This window comes from Bufo bufo, chromosome 4 (assembly GCF_905171765.1).
Source record: "Bufo bufo chromosome 4, aBufBuf1.1, whole genome shotgun sequence".
NCBI lineage: Eukaryota > Metazoa > Chordata > Amphibia > Anura > Bufonidae > Bufo > Bufo bufo.
In genome coordinates this window covers 17,760,851-17,780,444 of record NC_053392.1, presented here as the reverse complement: position 1 = coordinate 17,780,444, position 19,594 = coordinate 17,760,851, and the positions used below count along the sequence as shown (strand labels likewise).

At 46.8% G+C, this 19,594-nt stretch overlaps 2 protein-coding genes across 6 annotated transcripts in view; one reads left to right on the top strand and one right to left on the bottom strand.

Annotated features, from left to right (window-relative positions):
• Window positions 1-19,594, top strand: part of LOC120997021 (WAP four-disulfide core domain protein 5-like) — an 884,590-nt gene that overhangs the window by 189,754 nt on the left and 675,242 nt on the right. The gene's annotated exons all lie outside the window — the stretch shown is intronic.
• The window catches only part of LOC120997019 (stewaprin-a-like), a 184,945-nt gene that overhangs the window by 78,582 nt on the left and 86,769 nt on the right, over window positions 1-19,594 (bottom strand). Inside the window, exon 1 of one of the 4 annotated variants that reach the window (XM_040426928.1) lies at window positions 15,588-15,762. The exons of 2 other annotated variants lie outside the window; for them this stretch is intronic. In XM_040426928.1, the coding sequence (XP_040282862.1) occupies window positions 15,588-15,681 (94 nt within the window). In that variant the 5' untranslated portion in view covers window positions 15,682-15,762. Of the gene's footprint in view, window positions 1-15,587; window positions 15,763-19,594 lie in introns of those variants that run through there. One more of the 4 variants, XM_040426926.1, reaches the window with a different exon arrangement.

Below are 19,594 nucleotides of genomic sequence, written 5' to 3'. Positions count from 1 at the left end.
GTTATATTTCTAGAGAAAAAGAGAAAATTCACATTTGGTGTTATTTGCGCAGAAATAATTTATTGGCCTATTTCAGAAAAATATATTCGTCGCTTTTAGGGGTGTTTTAATTTCTGTTTAATTTGTTTAGTTTAGCTACAAGTATGTCAGACAGAGAAGTGCCAGACCATGCACAGAGGAGTGGCAGAGGCCTGAATGTTTCTGGCGCAGGCACAGGTCGCAGCAGAGTAAGGTGACGTGGCAGCAGGAGTTGCAGCGAGAGGCCTGAGCTATCCTGTGTCATCTAGCGGTCGTTTCTTGACTAGCAACCCAGCAGTTCTTGATTGGTTAACTCGGTCATCAACGTCATCCCAAGTGACATCAGACACCCCCAGCCAACAGTCAGTGGGTTCATCAGACACAACACTTAGTTGGCATGGCCCGGGAACAGGCCCTGTGCCCTCACCTGTCCTCAACATGCCTCTGTCCTTTTAAGTTCCCTCACAGCGAGAAGTATTATATGCTGAAAACTCGACTCCACTTTTCGGCGAGGAAGAGCTACTAGAGGACAGTCAGCAGCTACTGCCCAGCCAAGATCTGGAGGAGACATCCGCTGCTTCCTCCACTAGGCGGAAAAATAGTGATGAGGAGAGCTTGTATTGCGAGCGGTCAGGCTCCTGACCCAGAGACCATTGAGGAAGACATCCGTGATGTGCAGACACTACTCGATGATGATGAAGCCGATCGCACTTGGGATCCGGGTGAAGAAGGGGCTTCATCATCATCAGGAGAAGAGGGTGGCATCTTGCCCGTGAGCAAACGGCGGAGCCAGCAAGTCGCTAGCGTAGCCGGGAGTCAGCAGGGTGGCAGCAGTGGGAGGTCGGTATCCAAATGGGCACGGGGTAGAACACCTGCTATGCAGCAGCTTATCTGCCTGGAAAGGAGTGGTGCAGGGGTTCACGGAGGCAGCGGTGGTAGCAGTCAGCCAGTGAATAGTGTTGGAGGGAAAATCAGGTACTCGGCGGTGTGACAGTTTTTTGTGAAGCCGCCAGAGGAGGTCAACATGGCCATATGTAGAATATGTGGGCAGAAGGTGAAGCGTGGGTAGGGTGAAAATGTTGGCACCACGGCCCAGAGTCAACATATGCAGTGTCACCATAAAGTGGCCTGGGAGAACTGTGGCTCTGATGTGGTGGTCCAGCCTGCAGCAGCTACTGCTACGTCACCCAGTGGCACGTACCCAGTTTCAGCCAGTTAAACCTCCACCACCTCAGCCGAAGTGAGCTGTCTGTCAATCCCATCTTTTGCTGGTCCAGATTTTCCTGCTCCTACTCCTCGTCAGTCATTCTGTCAGCAATCAATCACCGAAGCGATTGCCAAGAGACAGCAGTATGCATGCACGCATCCAACGACAAAGAAGCTGAACGTGCTCCTGTCCAAGTTGCTGGTGATGCAGTCCCTCCCTTTCCAAGTGGTGGATTCTGCACCTTTCAGAGAACTGATGGCTTGTGGCGAGCCGAGGGGGAGAGTCCCAAGCCGTCAGTTGCGAAAAAGGCAGAACTAGCCCTGCACACACATGTAGAACAGAAGGTGGGCCAGTCCTTGAGCCTGTCGGTGTCTGCACGGCAGTGCCAACATGTGGAGCTGTAACTACAGTCAGGGACAATACATGTCCTTTACAGCTCACTGGGTGAATGTGGTTCCTGCACAGCCACACCAGCAATTTGGCCAGGTCACGCCGCTTCCGCCTCCTCGTTGTCACGCCATTGGTCCTGTGACAATGTCCGCCTCTGCATCCTCATCCTCCACCATGTCCCCAGCCTCCAATGCAGGGACAAGTCACAGTGCCCCTCCAGCATACCACATGCGCAGGGCTCGGCGGTGTCACGCTGTTCTGCACCTGGTTTGCATTGCCGAACATAGTCACACAGGGGAGGAATTTCTCCGCGTAATGCATCAAGAAATCAAAATCTGGCTTTCTCCGCGACAAATGAAAATCGTAACCATGCTGACCGACAACGGGAAGAACATAGTGTCGGCGCTGCGTCAAGGAAGGCTGAGCCATGCGCCCTGCATGGTACACGTGTTCAATCTGGTTGTCAAATGGTTCCTGAAGTCTTCCACCCATCTGCAAGACATCCTAAAAATGGCCAGGAAACTTTGCATGCACTTCAGCCACTAGTACACCTCAAAACACACCCTTCTTGAGTTGCAGCGGCAGAACGGCATCCCCCAACATAGGCTGATATGTGACGTTTCCACTCGTTGGAATTCCACCCTCCATATGTTGGACCAACTATACGAACAGAGAAAGGCCATCAACGATTTCTTGATGATACAAGCGGATAGGAGTACTCCACTGTGTAACTTCGATGTCAGCCAGTGGCAGCTCAGGTATAACACTTGTCGTTTACTCAGGCCCTTTGAGGAGGCCACTTTATTTGTCAGTCGCCAGGACTATGGAATGAACAACGTCATTCCACTGCTTCATGTCCTGCAACAGATGCTGGTAAAAATGGCTGGTCCGGGGACAGAACACGTGGAGCCTTGATCTCACGGCTGAACTGGAAGAGGAGGAGGTGGGGGAGAAGGACATTGGAGCACAGACAATGGGTCGACAAATGGGTGGTTTTTCTACTCAGCTGACAGGACAGGAGCAGCAGGAGCAGCCAGAGGAGCTACAGGGCGATGAGGAAGATGAGACAGAGGACCCAGACAGACCGTGGCAGTAGACAGTGGAGATGGAGGCAGGGAGTCCCTCCGAGTCACTTGCACAAATGGCACGATGCATGCTCACTTGCTTGCGTAGTGATAGCCGAATTGTCAACATTCGGCAGAGGGATGACTTTTGGCTCTCCACCTTGTTGGACCCTCGCTACTGGTCTAGAATGGGGGCCTTTTTTACACCCACCAAGAGGGAGGACAAACTGAACTACTACAGAGACATCCTATGTAGTCAGTTGGCCACTGCCTATCTGTGTCATAGTCCATCCTCTCACAGGTCTGACCTGAGGCACCCTCTGCGCTCACGTTCCACTGCCATGGCTGCTATGGAGGAGTGGGGTGGCAGGAGCAGTACCAGCTCCATCAGCAGCAGCCTGAGTCTACAGTCGCTGATGAGCAGCTTTCTTCACCCGCATAGTGAAGAAACTACTCACCAGCAGCAGCAGCTAGACGTAGAGCAGAACCTGAACCAGCAATTGGTGGCATATTTGGACAGCACCCTGCCACCCCACATTGAAGATCCACTGGACTACTGGGCAGCCAAACTGGATTTGTGGCTGCAAATTGCAGAGTTTGCCCTGGAAAAGCTGTCCTGCCCTGACAGTAGTGTGGCATCATAGCGGGTGTTTAGTTGCGGCGGGGGCCATAGTTATCCCAAGGAGAACTCACCTGTCCACCCAAAATGTGGAGAGACTGACCTTTGTCAAGATGAATCAGGCGTGGATCAGCCAGGATTTACAACCACCAATTCCTGATGCATCAGACTAGATAATCCTCAGCTACTACTTTGATGCTACAACCTGCCTGATGCCACACATCTGATGCCAAGTGATCCTTATTTCACCCACCTTTGTCAGCAGGTACTGGTATTGACACCCACCGCCCCACTCTGTTACCGGGTCACTCTGTGGTCTCCAGATGCTGCTGCCAAAGCCACACTATGTCACCTTGCCACTCTGTGGCCTAGTCATGCTGCTGCCACCTCCAGACTCGGTCGTTGTGCCACTCTGTGGCCTACTCATGCTGCTGCCACCTCCAGACTCGGTCATTGTGCCACTCTATGGCCTACTCATACTATGCCATCTCCAGACTTGGTCATTGTGCCACTCGGTGGCCTCCTCATACTGCTGCCAACTCCATGTTACGAAAATGTTTAAACCACCTTAATTTTCTAACGAATAAGTTAAGATCAACTATTGTCCTAAAGAGGTTGAACTTAGGTGTTGGTACAAACGAGAGCCCTTTTTCCAAAATACTATTTTCAGGTTCAGTCAAAAGGTAGGAAGACAAATTAATTATTTTTGGGCCTGTGTTCCCATCGGTTGTTGCTGTGACCGGTTTCTTAGGGGGTAGGACAGATTCTGGTCTAAAAAACCTTGACTATTTTTATTATAACAATTACCTTTATAATTTCTTCTCCCACGCCCCCTCCCTTTAGCCACATTCCTTTTGCTGCCTGACTGTTCTCTATCAGACTCAGATGGATCAGTTGACGTTGAGGACGGATCAGTATCCCATTAAATTCTCCCTTTCTCACTTAAAAGAATATAAGCTTTATTTTCTTTAAAGTCTGACAAATCACGTGTGAATTGCTTATGCTTTCTTTCTTTTAAGTGATATTGGAATTTTTCCAAAGCTGTCTGGAGTTGTTTTTCTTTTATTCCAAAGTTGTTGAGGCAGGTCTATGAGGATAGCCCCTGACCATCCATATAGGGAGGGCTCTAGACCAGGGCATTATAGGAGTATCCAGATTGCCATACCAACTTTACAATTGGACACCAGTGCCTATGACCACACTGGAGCATTGACGCCACCCACCAACCCTGGCCGTGTACCTACAGGACGGGGTAAGACCCACCCAGTATTACCTTATCGTGGTCTCATATGGTGGCAAAATAAGTGTTTACATGTATGTATGTTTTTTTCGTCTGTCTCACTGCTACCACCAACGTTTTTAAGTGAAATCATAGTAAAAGTTAAATTTTATATATACTCAGTCCACATGTGGTAAATAAGTTTATAGGAGGTGTGACATAGCTCTGCACACACGCACTCGGTGCATTGAGATAATTTTTTGTATATAAGTGTTGATTAATCTATGGATATGGCAGGTTTTCTAAGTACCGGTTTCAATGCAGAAGACTGGCTGACAGAGTCCAAGGAGGTGTTTTCTGAGAAAAATTCCCTTCAAAAAAATTATTCCCCTTCATATAGTGCTGCTTTTAGAGAACTAGAAAAAACTTATAGGGAGCAAATTGTGTCTTGGTGGGAGGTCCAGAGTTTGGAGCACTACCTAGAACACAATATTGTACCAAGGGGTCTCAGGATCACACTACTACCAGCCAATAGATGCAGGAATGCATCATTAATGACAAAGTGGGAACAAGAAGCAACTGCCAGCTCCCTGCGCCTTATGAAAATCTTAGTAGAACAGGAGCACTCCACATTAGAGAATGCAAACAAAAAGTTGAAGGATCAGGTCGAGGTCACTCAGACATTCGCACAAGAAATTGACTTTGGAATAAAAGAAAAACAACTCCAGACAGCTTTGGAAAAATTCCAATATCATTTAAAAGAAAGAAAGCATAAGCAATTCACACGTGATTTGTCAGACTTTAAAGAAAATAAAGCTTATATTCTTTTAAGTGAGAAAGGGAGGATAGAAAGGGACACTGATCCGTCCTCAACGGAAACTGATCCATCTGAGTCTGATAGAGAACAGTCAGGCAGCAGAAGGAATGTGGCTAAAGGGAGGGGGCGTGGGAGAAGAAATTATAAAGGTAATTGTTATAATAAAAATAGTCAAGGTTTTTTAGACCAGAATCTGTCCTACCCCTTAAGAAACCGGTCACAGCAACAACCGATGGGAACACAGGCCCAAAAATAATTAATTTGTCTTCCTACCTTTTGACTGAACCTGAAAATAGTATTTTGGAAAAAGGGCTCTCGTTTGTACCAACACCTAAGTTCAACCTCTTTAGGACAATAGTTGATCTTAACTTATTCGTTAGAAAATTAAGGTGGTTTAAACATTTTTGTAACCTAGAAAAGAAACAGTTTGGAACTTGGGGCCCCAACTAATATGGTGGCGGATGTACGACTCTTACAGAGTCTAGCGACTCCATTAGAAACATCACTGGGAGAGGGGCCATTTACACCATTAAAAAACAAGAGTACTAGGACGGCACCCACTACTGACACAAACTGTATTGATGTGTTCTTGAATTTAGTGAGTACTGAACTCGAGTCCACACACTTACACCTAGCCCCTCAAAACTGTACACAGGAAGAATCACGGGCATTAGAGAGCTTGGCACATAATAAGAACATAACCGTTAAGTCCTCTGATAAGGGAGGAAATACTGTCATAATGGATACAGACAGTTACAAAATAATGTGTGAAAAACTTCTGGCCTCACGTGACTGTTATGAGATTTTAGAGGGAGACCCCACGATCAAATATAAACGTGAACTTAAGAGTATATTGGATACAGCAAAAAATAACAAATTAATTAGTCCAACTGAATACGAGTTCCTGTTCCCACAGCACCCGCAGATAGCGACATTCTATTGTCTGCCGAAAGTGCATAAAGGGTGTGACCCACTCAAAGGTCGCCCAATAGTTTCGGGAATAAACAGTTTCGGGAGTCAAAATGTAGGAATCTACATAGACAAAATTCTATCACCCTTCGTGCAATCACTTCCCTCATATGTCAGGGACACAGAAGACCTTTTGAAACAACTAGAAGAGATACATCTAGAGGATAGGTGCATATTGGGGAGTATTGACGTGGAGGCCCTATATTCATCCATCCCGCATAAATGGGGCCTACACGCAGTGGCACATTTTCTGAGTACGCGTGGATGTCAATTTACGATGCATACGTTTTTTCCTTCAATTTTTGGAGTTTGTATAATGCAGAAATTATTTCCTTTTCAACGGCAGGTTCTACCACCAGCTCAGGGGCACCGCGATGGGGTGTTCATGTGCTCCATCGTACGCAAATCTGCTCCTGGGCTGGTGGGAGGACACATTGGTCTTCCGTGATGAGACCATCTGTGAGGTCCAAAATGTCCAGATATGGGCACGTTATATAGATGACGTGCTGGTTGTCTGGAAAGGTGGCCGTAAGTCTTTTTCAGATTGGGCATCAAGCCTAAATAAAAATCAGATTGGCTTACGTTTCACGTCAGAGTGTGACGAGAAGCGGTTGCCATTCTTAGATATCCTTATCACCAAAGACCAGGATGGTTGCCTGGAAACTACAATTTTTCGTAAACCAACCTCGACAAATTCCTTCCTGAAGTGGGACAGTTGCCACCCTTTCCCCCTCAGGAGGGGAATTCCCCGGGGTCAATATCTGAGAATAAGGAGAAATTGCTCTAAGGAGGTGGAATTCCAGAGACAGGCAACAAATCTGAAAAAACGTTTTATGGATCGGGGTTATTCCATTGGCACATTAACACCGGCTTATAGGGCCGCAAAAGCCCGCTCCCGCAGCTCCCTTCTTACCCCTAACAAGACGAGCAATACTGAGAACGTGTCCCCAACAGGGATTCAGGAGACACGTTTAATCAGTACATTTAATGAAGCCTCCGCAGGCATAAGAGAAATAATTGCCAATCACTGGCATGTACTCAGGATGGACCCTGACCTCTGTACCACCATAAAAGAACACCCAAGTATAACATATAGGAGGGGAAAGAGTGTATGAGACTGGACGGTGAATAGTAATTTCTCTCCTAAACCGGCGTTAAAAACCTGGCTGGAAAAAGGTGTTCATGGTAACTACAGATGTGGGGGGTGCATAGCCTGTAAGTACATGCAGTGCGGAAAATCATTTAGGAGCTGCAACACAGGAAAAATATATACTATCAGGGATCTGATAAACTGTAAAACCATGGGGGTTGTCTATAAAATCACATGTTCCTGTAACAAGGAATATGTGGGCAAAACAAAAAGGGAACTGAGAAGAAGAATTGGCGAGCATGTAACAGCAGGGATACCGTGGTCTCACGCCATGTACGTACTGAGCACGGCGGGGACCCAAGGTGCCTTTCGTTTATGGGAATCGAAAAAGTGAGGCCACCGTTAAGAGGTGGAGATTGAGATAGGAGAATCCTCCAATGTGAGGCAAGGTGGATTTTTTTATCTGAAGACACTATCCCAACGGCCTTAATGAACAACAGAGCTATACGTGTTTTATCTGAATGTTCAGCTATTATGACGGTCATAACATTATAATGACTCGTTTTATATCTGACTGTAGGATCTAATTGACTAAGATCTAAGATGTGCGGTCCCCTCTGGACCTTATATAGGAGGATTTCATTGTTAAAATCAAAATATTCCCCTTGGTTATAATAACGAATAGTGCAGAAATACTCTTTCTAGCCCTATATATATATATATATACCCGATGACAGAAATGGCAAATTTATAGTTTTTATTTTGGTGCATAAATAGACCTTTTGTGTCTAATATATTTTCCTCATAAGCACCGCATGGCCAAATGCATGTAGGAACAAGTATGGATGGAAACCTGCCAGAGAAATCCATCCTTGAATGATTGTATTCTTTAAAACTGCCGTCCGGCATCTGAGACGGCTGATCAGCATGTAGTGCCTGCGCGTCATCCGGTTGCTGGGCAACGGGTGACGCTCAGACACATTCACATGGAACTTCCGGCAGCCCGAGCGATCACGTGACATCGACTTCCGGTGGAATGGAGCGCATGGAAATGGCGTGCGTTCCACCGGAGGAAGGCGGAGCAGGGGGGCGGAAACAGCTGGAGGCGCTGATTTTAAAAGGTTAGGCGGCTGAATGGGCTGTGTTCTCACACTGCCGGCATTCAGCAGTGAGGTGAGGCGAGGGTATTATTGGGGACACTTCTCCATACCCCGGCAGGGACGTGTACCACTGACCGTCCACACCATTTTGTATTTACAAGAAACTCTCTACTGAAACAGTAAGTTGAGACTACATACCTAATGCTGTCTAAATGTATATCTAAATAGGTGCATGGTAGTGACCACGCTTTGTATATCTCTCTGTGTATTTTTTGTAGAAACCTTCTGATTTCAATGAGCCCCTGATGAGCTCCATTTTTTATGGAACTAAACATGGCATGTAGGGCCATACAGTAAGGGACTTACAGGGAATAGGCCCCATTTAGGGACAGGTTCCGTACGGGGTCGCCCCTGTCGGGGCGGGTGCTCCGTGTCGTTGAGGCAGGTCTATGAGTATAGCCCCTGACCATCCATATAGGGAGGGCTCTAGACCAGGGCATTATAGGAGTATCCAGATTGCCATACCAACTTTACAATTGGATACCAGTGCCTATGACCACACTGGAGCATTGACGCCACCCACCAACCCTGGCCGTGTACCTACAGGACGGGGTAAGACCCACCCAGTATTACCTTATCGTGGTCTCATATGGTGGCAAAATAAATGTTTACATGTATGTATGTTTTTTTCGTCTTTGTCTCACTGCTACCACCAACGTTTTTAAGTGAAATCATAGTAAAAGTTAAATTTTATATATACTCAACCCAAGAATGTAACAGAAAAATTATTAAAATGTATTAAGCTGTCAACTCGGTATAGCAGTGGTACATGACACCCAATAATCTGTGAATTTCACCAGAAAATGTAACTGACAAATTATAATTTTTTTTTTTTTTACCATTCTAATAGGTATAGCAGTGGTAAATCACACCGAAAAATTGGTGAATTTCACCAGAAAATGTAACTGAAAAATTATTATTTTATTTTACCGGTCTACTAGGTATAGGAGTGGTACATCACACCGAAAAATCCAAAAATTGGTGAATTTCACCTGAATTTATAACTGACAATTTTTTTTATTTTAAACGGTCTACTAGGTATAGCAGTGGTACTATACACCCAAAAATTGGTGAATTTCACCAGAAAATGTAAATTACATATTTTTTTTTTAACCTGTCTACAAGGTATAGCAGTGGTACTATACACCCCAAAATTGGTGAATTTCACCCAAAAATGTAAATGACAAAGTAGTGAAATGACCTAAAATAAAATACATACAAATAAAAAAAAATTTAGGAGGTGGAGTTCCATATGGAGTAGGAGTTTGAGGAGGTTGTGGACGTAGCTGTGTAGGTGGAAGCGGCGGTGGAGGAGGACGAGGTAGCCAACACAGGTTTTTGGTTTTAATTTAATTTTTTTAAATTAAGGTACACTCCAATAGAGTGTGAAATATCCAAAATACAAGAATGAGCAATTGCGCTGCAGTATAACAATGGCTGGTTAGTGCCGGTATACATGTCTATTCAGCACAAGGTACGGACAAGTCCTGTGGAATCCATGCCTGGTTCATTTTAATGAATGTGAGCTTGTGCACATTGGCTGTGGACATGCACCTGCGCTTGTCTGTGCTAAACACACGTTCAGATAATACACTGGCTGCAGGGCAGGCCAGCACCTCCAAGGCGTAAAGGGCAAGCTCAGGCCATGTGCCCAATTTGGAGACCCAGAAGTTGAAGGGGGCAGACCCATCAGTCAGTACGTGTAGGCGTGTGCACACATACTGCTCCACCAGGTTGGTGAAATGCTGCCTCCTGCTAAGACGTTCCATATCAGCTGCCAGTGCTGGTTATTGTGGCGTGCTGACAAAGCTTTTCCACATTTCGGCCATGCTAACCCTGCCTTCTAAGGTGCTGGCGGTGCCCCAGCTGTGTTGGCGACCTGTTCCTCATCCTCTGCCTTCGCCTTGTGCTTCCACTGTGCCCCCGCTGTCAGGTGGTAATGCCACCAGCAGCGCGTCTACAAGCGTGCGCTTGTACTCACTCATCTTACGATCACGCTCCAGTAATCAGCACAAGTTAGAATGTGGGTAACTCGGCGGTCGTTGTGGAGCTTGTGTGTGCCAGGCTGCCCAGAAGAAATGAAAAGCTGTCCTCTGTGGGAGGTGTATCGTCTGTGTCCTCTGTATCCCCCCATCCACGCACCAATGATGGCCATGAGCTGGTCTGGGTGCCACCTTGCTGTAAACATGGTTCCTCCTCCTCCTTAATCTCCTCCACCTCCTCATCCTCCAGAACTGTGCCCTGGCTGGACAATTGTGTACCTTGGGTTTGTGGGTGCAGGAACCCACCCTCAGAGCCACTTGGGAATGACTGGCCGGAAACCCTACCAAATGATCCCTCTTCTTCCTCCTCCTCCTGTGCCACATCCTCTTCCATCATCGCCAGGAGCGTTTTTTCAAGGAGGCATAGAAGTGGGATAGTAATGCTGAGAACGGCGTTATCAGCACTGGCCATGTTGGTGGAGTACTCTAAACAGCGCAACAAGGAACACAGGTCTCGCATGGAGGCCCAGTCATTGGTGGTGAAGTGGGGCTGTTCCGCAGAGCGACTCACCCGTGCGTGCTGCAGCTGAAACTCCACTATGGCCTGTTGTTGCTCGCACAGTCTGGCCAGCATGTGAAAGGTGGAGTTCCACCTGGTGGGCACGTTGCATATAAGGCGGTGAGCGGGAAGGCCGAAGTTACGCTGCATCGCTGACAGGCGAGCAGCAGCAGGTTGAGAACGCCGAAAGCGCGCACAGACAGCCCGCACTTTATGCAGCAGCTCTGACATGTCGGGGTAATTTTTAAGCAATCTCTGCACCACCAAATTCAGCACATGCGCCAGGCAAGGGATGTGCGTCAAACCGGCTAGTACCAGAGTTGCTACGAGATTTCGCCCATTATCGCACACCACCAGGCCGGGCTTGAGGCTGACTGGCACAAACCACTCATCTGTCTGTTGTTCAAGGCCCGTCCACAGCTCCTGCGCGGTGTGGGGTTTGTCCCCCAAACAGATAAGTTTTAAAACTGCCTGCTGTCGTTTACCCCTGGCTGTGCTGAAGTTGGTGGTGAAGGTGTTACGCTGACCGGATGAGGAGCTAGTAGAGGATGAGGAAGCGGAGTAGGAGGAGGAAGCAACAGGAGGCAAACTGAAGCGCCCTGCAATCCTCGGTGGTGGAAGGACATGCGCCAAACTGCTATCCGCCTCAGGCCCAGCCGCCACTGCATTTACCCAGTGTGCTGTTATGGAGATATAACGTCCCTGACCGTGCTTACTGGTCCACGTATCCATAGTCAGGTGCACCTTGCCACAGATGGCGTTGCGCAGTGCACACCTGATTTTGTCCGCTACTTGGTTGTTCAGGGAAGGGATGGCTCACCTTGAAAAGTAGTGGCGGCTGGGCACGACGTACTGTGGGACAGCCACCGCCATAAGGCCTTTAAAACTATCCGTCTCCACCAGACGGAATGACAGCATTTCAAAGGCCAGTAATTTAGAAATGCTGGCATTCAGGGATAGGGATCGCGGGTGGGTAGGGGGTACTTCCTCTTCCTCTCCAGTGTTTGGGAGATGGAGAGCTGAACGCTTTTGTGGGACATTGTGGAGATGCTTGGTGACCCAGGTGGTGGTGTTGCTTGCGGGGTGGCAGGTGGCACTGTCACTCCAGAGGTGGATGAAGAGGCCGAGACTGCAGCAGAAGAGGAAGCAGGAGGAGCCAGAGACCTTTCTTGGTTTTTGAGGTGTCTACTCCACTGCAGCTCATGCTTTGCACTTAAATGCCTGGTCATGCAGGTTGTGCTCAGGTTGAGAACGTTTATGCCTCGTTTCAGGCTCTGATTGCTCAGCGTGCAAACCACTCGTGTCATGTCGTCAGCACATTGTCTGAAGAATTGCCACGCCAGGGAACTCCTTGAAGCTGGCTTTGGTGTGCTCGGTCCCTTGCTGCGGTGGGCAGTAGCAGGCGTACTGTCTAGAGGACGGCCGCTCTGCTTTTGCACCCTGCTCCCTCTTCTGCTGTGCTGGTGGCTCTGTGCGACCACCGCCTCTTCCTCCGAACTACATAGGTCACTCGCATGACCTGGATTCCATGTGGGGTCGAGGACCTCATCGTCCTCCACATCATCTTCCACCCAGTCTTCACCCCTGCCTTCCTTGTCGGTCTGCACACTTTTTCAAAAGCCACAGCAGTTTTCACCTGTGTTTCGTCATCATACGAGACGTGCTGCGATGGTCCTCCCATGTACTCATCTTGAAAGATAAGTGGTTGGGCATCGGTGCACTCAATCTCTTCCACTTATGGGGCAGGGCTATGTGGATGGGCCTGGGAAACCATGCTAACAGAGTCATCAAAAAGCAGAAGAGACTGCTGCATGACTTGGGGTTTAGACTGCTTGGCTGATTTGCAAGGGGGTGAGGTGAAAGACTGATGGACATCGGCTGCAGGTGCCAACTGTGGTCTTTCAGCAGGAGACTGGGTGAGAGACAATGTGAAGGAACTGGATCCACTGTCAGCAACTCAATCTACTATCGCCTGGACTTGTTCAGGCCTCACCATTCGTAGAGCTGCATTAGGCCCGACCAAATACCGCTGCAGGTTCTGTCGCCTACTCACACCTGAGGAAGGGGTTTTACTTGTGCGTGTAGCTGGCACAGATCAACCACGTCCTCTCCCTGCAACAGGAGCTCCACCAGCAGCACTACGACCTGGGCCACGTCCCTTATTTGACGCTCTCCTCATATTTCTTGAATTTGAAAATCTTGCCCTAAATGGGTGTTTAATTAATAGTAGAATAGAACGACAGTATGTAAAGGGTGTATCTTACACAGCCAGAACCAGACTAGGCCTTAATTAAAGATTTCTTTGCCCAAAATTGCTGTATTTCAAATGCCTGAATCAAACCCCTGTATGTAAAGGGTGTATCTCACATGGCCTGAACCACTGTAGGCCTGAATTAAATATTGGTGCAGCAAATGGCGGTATTTCAAATCTCTGAATCTAACCCAAATGTATTAAGGGTGTATCTCACAATGACATCTCCATCAAAGGCTGCCAACTAATTTTTTTACCCAAACGAGTGTTTGTTTAACAACTGAATTTGACAGCAGTATATAAGCCTGTAATGTCACACGTGCTGATGCTGCAAGGCCTGAAAATAGTGGTTTTTGGCAAAAAAGTGTGTTTTTAAAACCACAGAAAATGATGGGTGTATTTCTAGCTTAAATTGCACACTGACTAATCCAGATGTTGTATATTGCCAAAAAAGTGTTTTTTTTTGGTAACAGAATATGAAAGCTGTATATATTAAACTTGAATGTAACACTTGCAGATCAGGAAAATACTGTTTTTTGACAAAAAAAAGTATGTTTTTAAAACCCCAGAAAATGATGGCTGACTAATCCAGATGTTGTATATTGCCAAAAAAATTGGGATTTTCAATGTCCCAAAAGCTCAGATGCAGTGCTGGTGCACTGAGCTTGCATAAAATGGCCGCCGCCGCCCACCTAACTGACTTATTAAAGTTATTTTTTTTCGGTCACTGGGCTCAGGGCAGGATAAAAAAATTGTGCCCTGCACCCACAATACACAATGTATGTAGATCGCTGAGTTAGATTCAGATTTTGAGCAAAGAGTCTCTCCTATTCTCTCCCTGAAATCACCAGCAGCATCCTCCCCCTACACTAAGCACAGCAGAGTGACGTGCAGCGCTATGTGACTCCAGCTTATATAGAGGCTGGGTCACATGCTACACTGGCCAATCACAGTCATGCCATTAGTAGGCATGGCTGTGATGGCTTCTAAGGTCAGACAGTTAACCGCTTTTTGATTGCCCGCTCTGCAGCCTTTCAAAAAGCGCCAAGAAAGCTACGAACACCGAACCCGAACCTTTACTGAAATGTTCGGGTCCGGGGTCCAAAAATCCTAAAGTTTTGTTACAGTTCGGGTTCGCTCAACCCTAATCTCTAATAACAATGATCATCATGTCTATGGTGAAAATATGCTTTACTGGTCAGACACTCATGGTAAATGTCTCTGGTAAATCTAACTCCAGGAGATCAGCATGATGACCTATTAATGGTTAAATGGTGGAATGGACATGTGTAGACACATCAGAGTGAGGATATATGTAAATGTCTATAGACCCCCCTATCCTTCCTGGTGGACATCTGTCAAAGGGGATTTCCATTAATTTACGTTTGTTGAGTGAGACGTTGGAGGAAACCAATGGAATCTTGACCAAATCGAGAAAAAGCTTTTATCCTATACTTTACTGTAATGTACAATAGACATAAAGGAAATAGAGGAAGAGGATGAGCCTTAAAGAGATGGAGACAATGACATGAGAGGAATCATGATGAAGATATTATGAGATTTTAAAAGTTTTACTCAGAGCAGTGGGTTGTGTAAAACCAGGCTTACCTTATACATGTCCTGCAGCTTCAGAGTTGCTCTGAACCCACACCTTCCACATAGATGGTGTCACATCCATCGTTCTCATGACTGACCACTACTGCCAATCAATGACTTCGGTGGTCATGTGTGAATGAATGACACATAACCACTGAGGTCAGTGATTGGAAGCAGTAATCATGTGAACGATGGATGTGATGTCATTGCTGCAGGACCAGATGAGTGGCAGGTTATATAAAAGGAAAAGTGTTTTTCCTTTCATTTACAGCCCCCTGCATTGGACCAAATTTTGAAAAATCTTTGAAAACCTCTTTAAGGCTCATTCACATATGCACCCCAGTTCCCCCTTCCCAGAGAAAAAACAAGCCCTTATTCAAAAAGTGATGAAACAAATGATTCTATACTTTCCTATAAGGTCTATTTGTATCTGGTGGCATCAGCTTTGCCACGGACCTCTTTCTTTATATGCAATGTTACTCAATCCAACTATGGACATTAGACAAGAGTCCAGCTTGGCCATCAGTTGTATCCAGCACAGGAGAACTAGCCAGACACAGCTGCAATATTTAAACCAACCCATAGATACACCTTAGACGGTTCTCTATTCATCCCTGTGACTCATTAGCATGCTTATTAGGATTACCTGGTGGTGATGGTGTTGGTTCGTCATAGTAGTCTGCTAAGGCTCCTGCACAGCACAACATTAGAAGAATGAGAAAGCTGGTCGCCGGTGCCATATCTGCTGAGCACTGGAAGTATGAGCCATCCAGGTGAAGGACTCACTCTTTTATAGAGATGTAGAAGTAGGGAGTGTAACGAACCATAGGGTGTGAACCCACTTTTGCCACTGACTGGCTACTCTCTGGAAGGGCGTGACTAAGCAACACCTGGTATTCACTAGAGCCTCTGGTAGTGAGGATAGACTTGAGCCAAGATAGTTGCCAGGAGCGACTCCTAGAGTGACACCAAGTCAGTGACAGCTGGTCCGGCGGACCGGAAGATAGCAGCGATGGAACCAGCAGAGTCAGATAGCGATTCAGATAGCAATTCCCCCTCCAGGGAAGCCAGGGACCCTCCCACGAAGGCAGAACGGAAGCAGTGAGGCACTTCCAACAAAACACAACAGAAGCAGTTAAAGGGGTATTCCCATCTCAGACAATGAGGGCATGTTGCTATTGTTTGATAGGTGCGGGGCCCACCACTAGGACCTGCACCACCTCCCAGTGGTGGGACCCACACCTATCAGACAATGGGGGCATATCCTAGCAACATGCCCTCATTGTCTGAGATAGGACAACCCCTTTAAACACTGCCAGGCTGTCAGATGCAGTTACGCACTGCTAGGCGATACAAAGAACAGACAGGGATACAGATTATACAGGGAAGGCACAGAACAGACCAGGGCATACCATAATACAGGACAGGTACAGATCAGAACAGGCAAGAACCTGACAGCACAACATCACAGAACAGCTGCCTGCGAACAGACGAGGCAAAAACAGAATACATAATACAACAATGGGGTGGCTACTTTGAAGAACCTAGAATATGACATATTTTCAGTTGTTTCACACTGGTTTGTTATGTATATAATTCCACATGTGTTCATTCATAGTTTTGAAGCCTTCAGTGTGAATCTACAATTTTCATAGTCATGAAAATAAAGAAAACTCTTTGAATGAGAAGGTGTGTCCAAACTTTTGGTCTGTACTGTATATATACACACACACACTATCAGTCATGTAGTGTCATTGTATAATACTGTTGTGGGGGCCCTGTCAAAGTATTAATCCTCCTCCCATGCAACGCCCACACTCCTGTGACTAGTCAAGATAACCCGCCATCCCCCTTCCCCCCGCACATCCCTTACAGCCCCCTTACATGGTATGGGAAGGAGCGATCACCATTGCTATTGCTCATCCTCATACAGAATCATTATTTCTGGGGAGCAGGGTGCTGATAACACAGCACAATCAGCGGACAAGGAAGGAGGATTCTGGTGTCCACATGTACACGTTTCTTTGCTGGATGACAGGGTGATCTGCAGCACCTTTAGGGCTTTTACACACGAGTGGATCCTGTGCGTGGAATCCGCTGTGTGAAAGACTGCCAAGCCCCGTTCCAGACAGCAGAGGCACGGAGCATTGACATGACTGATAATGCTCTGGGCCTCTCTGACATACAGGCATGTGATGCACTTTGTGTCATTAACATTCTTTGCCAGGCCCATTGTAGTGAATGGTTGTACATACAGACCTAAAAAAAAAAAAACGAATGGAAATGGGGGAAAATTCTATTGTGTGCATGAGCTCTAAGGTTGATGTCCTATCCGGATTGGTTATCAGATTCACAAAAGCAGATCATTTCCTTAAAGGGGTTTTCAGCTTTTCTTCTATTAATGACCCATTCTCAAGATAGGTCATCAATATCAGATCAGCCTGGGTCCGACACCAGCCCCCCCCCCCCCTCCGATCAGCTGTTTGGAGAGAAAGCAGCGCTCATACAAGCACTGCCTTCTCCTCGTTGTTCTCCTGCTTGCCCTCGCAACTGCATTCACTTCAATGGGACAGCTCCTTACTGTCCAAGTGAGTAGTAGGGTAATGTCCCATAGAAGTGAATGGGGATGCCATAGTTGCAATTACACTGCTCTTCACTGCAGTCGGTAAGCAGGTTAACAATGAGGAGAAGGCAGCGCTTGTATGAGTGCTGCCTTCTCTTCAAACAGCTGATCGTGGGGGTGTCGGGAGGCGCCCCCTCCCCCCACCGATCTGGATAGGTCATGAATAGAAAAAAACGACAAAGCCTTTAAGGAGATTCTCTTAGTAGTCTGCTGCTGCCCTCCTCCAACACCCGGCACATTCCAAGTCCCACTCGGTGTAGCTTGGCGGCCAGTGCCGGATGCCACGGAAGTCCATCCTTCTCCTCCTCCTAATTTTACTAAGATGTGGAGGCTGAGAAGGAGACACTCGGGTCCTCAGCACTGAAGTCAGCCGTACTCACCCTTGTTGGGATCTTTCTCACTGGACTGCAGTCTTCACTGACGTGCTCTTCTCCTCTTCAAGTTCTGCCGACTGCTCCAAGCAATGAAATCTAGAAGGTAGAAAAAAATATTTTGTAATTTACTATTAGCCCAAGAGGTAGAAAATGTAAGATGAGGGTAAGAAAGTCATTGAATCCCAGACATGACCTGAGCAGTGCGCTTGGCTATTTTCGGTTTTGGTGTTTCGTTATAGAGATAAGTGTGGGCCCCACAGCTGGGACCCGCACCTAACTGACATTGGTGGCCTTTTGTAGCAACATGCCACCAATGTCTAAGATTACTCAACCCCTTTAATACTTTTTATTTTTTTTAATACGCGCTTCTGGTAATGCTCCGGATCCCCCGTGTGTCGATCAGAGGAGCCGGAGCTTGTGTACGGCAGCCCCTGTCATAGTGAATGACAGGAGGCTGCTGCACCGTGTTTCCTACGGAGCCCCTGTCTGTAGCCGGGCTCGATAGGAAACTAGTAAAATCATTATAGACTCCAATGCTAGTTAAAGAGGACCTTTGACTAGAATAAAAAATCTAAACTAAGTATACAGACATGGAGAGCGGCGCCCGAGGATCTCCCTGCACTTACTATTATCCCCGGGCGCCGCTCCGTTCTCCCGGTATAGGCTCCGGTATCTTCATATGTTCGACTCAACTGGGTGGAGCCTGCCGGCGTCTCCTTCTCCCAGGCTGTAGCGCTGGCCAATCGCAGCGTTCAGCTCATAACCTGAGAGTTTATTTTTTTTAATACGCGCTTCTGGTAATGCTCCGGATCCCCCGTGTGGCGATCAGAGGAGCCGGAGCTTGTGTACGGCAGACCCTGTCATAGTGAATGACAGGAGGCTGCTGCACAGTGTTTTCTACGGAGCCCCTGTCTGTAGCCGGGCTCGATAGGAAACTAGTAAAATCATTATAGACTCCAATGCTAGTTAACTACAAAATGCTTATAGGTGTCCGAAAATTGCAAAAAAAAAAAAAAAGAAACATTTCAATTTTTTACATTATTTTCCAGTATCAAAACGCAAGAAAACTATATATATGTGGTATCCACCAGATTTATACTGACCTGGAGAATCAAGATCACAAGTGAAAAAAAAATTAACTGTAAAACTGTGGCAAAGTAATTTTTTTCAATTCCACCACCTTTGGAATTTTTTCCCACTTCCCACTACATTTTATGCAATATTAAATGGTTGTGTTGGAAAGTACAACTTGTCCTGCTAAAAACAAGCCCTCTAAAGCTATGTGAACGGAAAAATTTAAAAAGTTAAGGCTCTGGGAAGGTGGAGAGCACAAAACGAAAATGCAAAAGGAAAAAAAGCCTCTGGCGTAGAAGGGGGTTAAATAAAACCTTTGAGAAAAAAAGTTTTTTCTTTGCATCACCATTTTCTGACAGCCATAACTTTTTCATATTTCTGTCTACAGAGCTTTATGGGGGCTTTTTTGTGGGTGAACTGTAGTTTTAATTGGTACCATTTTTGGGGTGCGTGCAATTTTTTGATCATTGTTAGGGCCCATGCCCACAACTGTATGCCCTCCGAGACATACAGTCCGTGAGTGAGCCATATGTCCCGGAGCGGCATTGATCGCACAGCATCATAGGTTATGTGCGCGTTGGG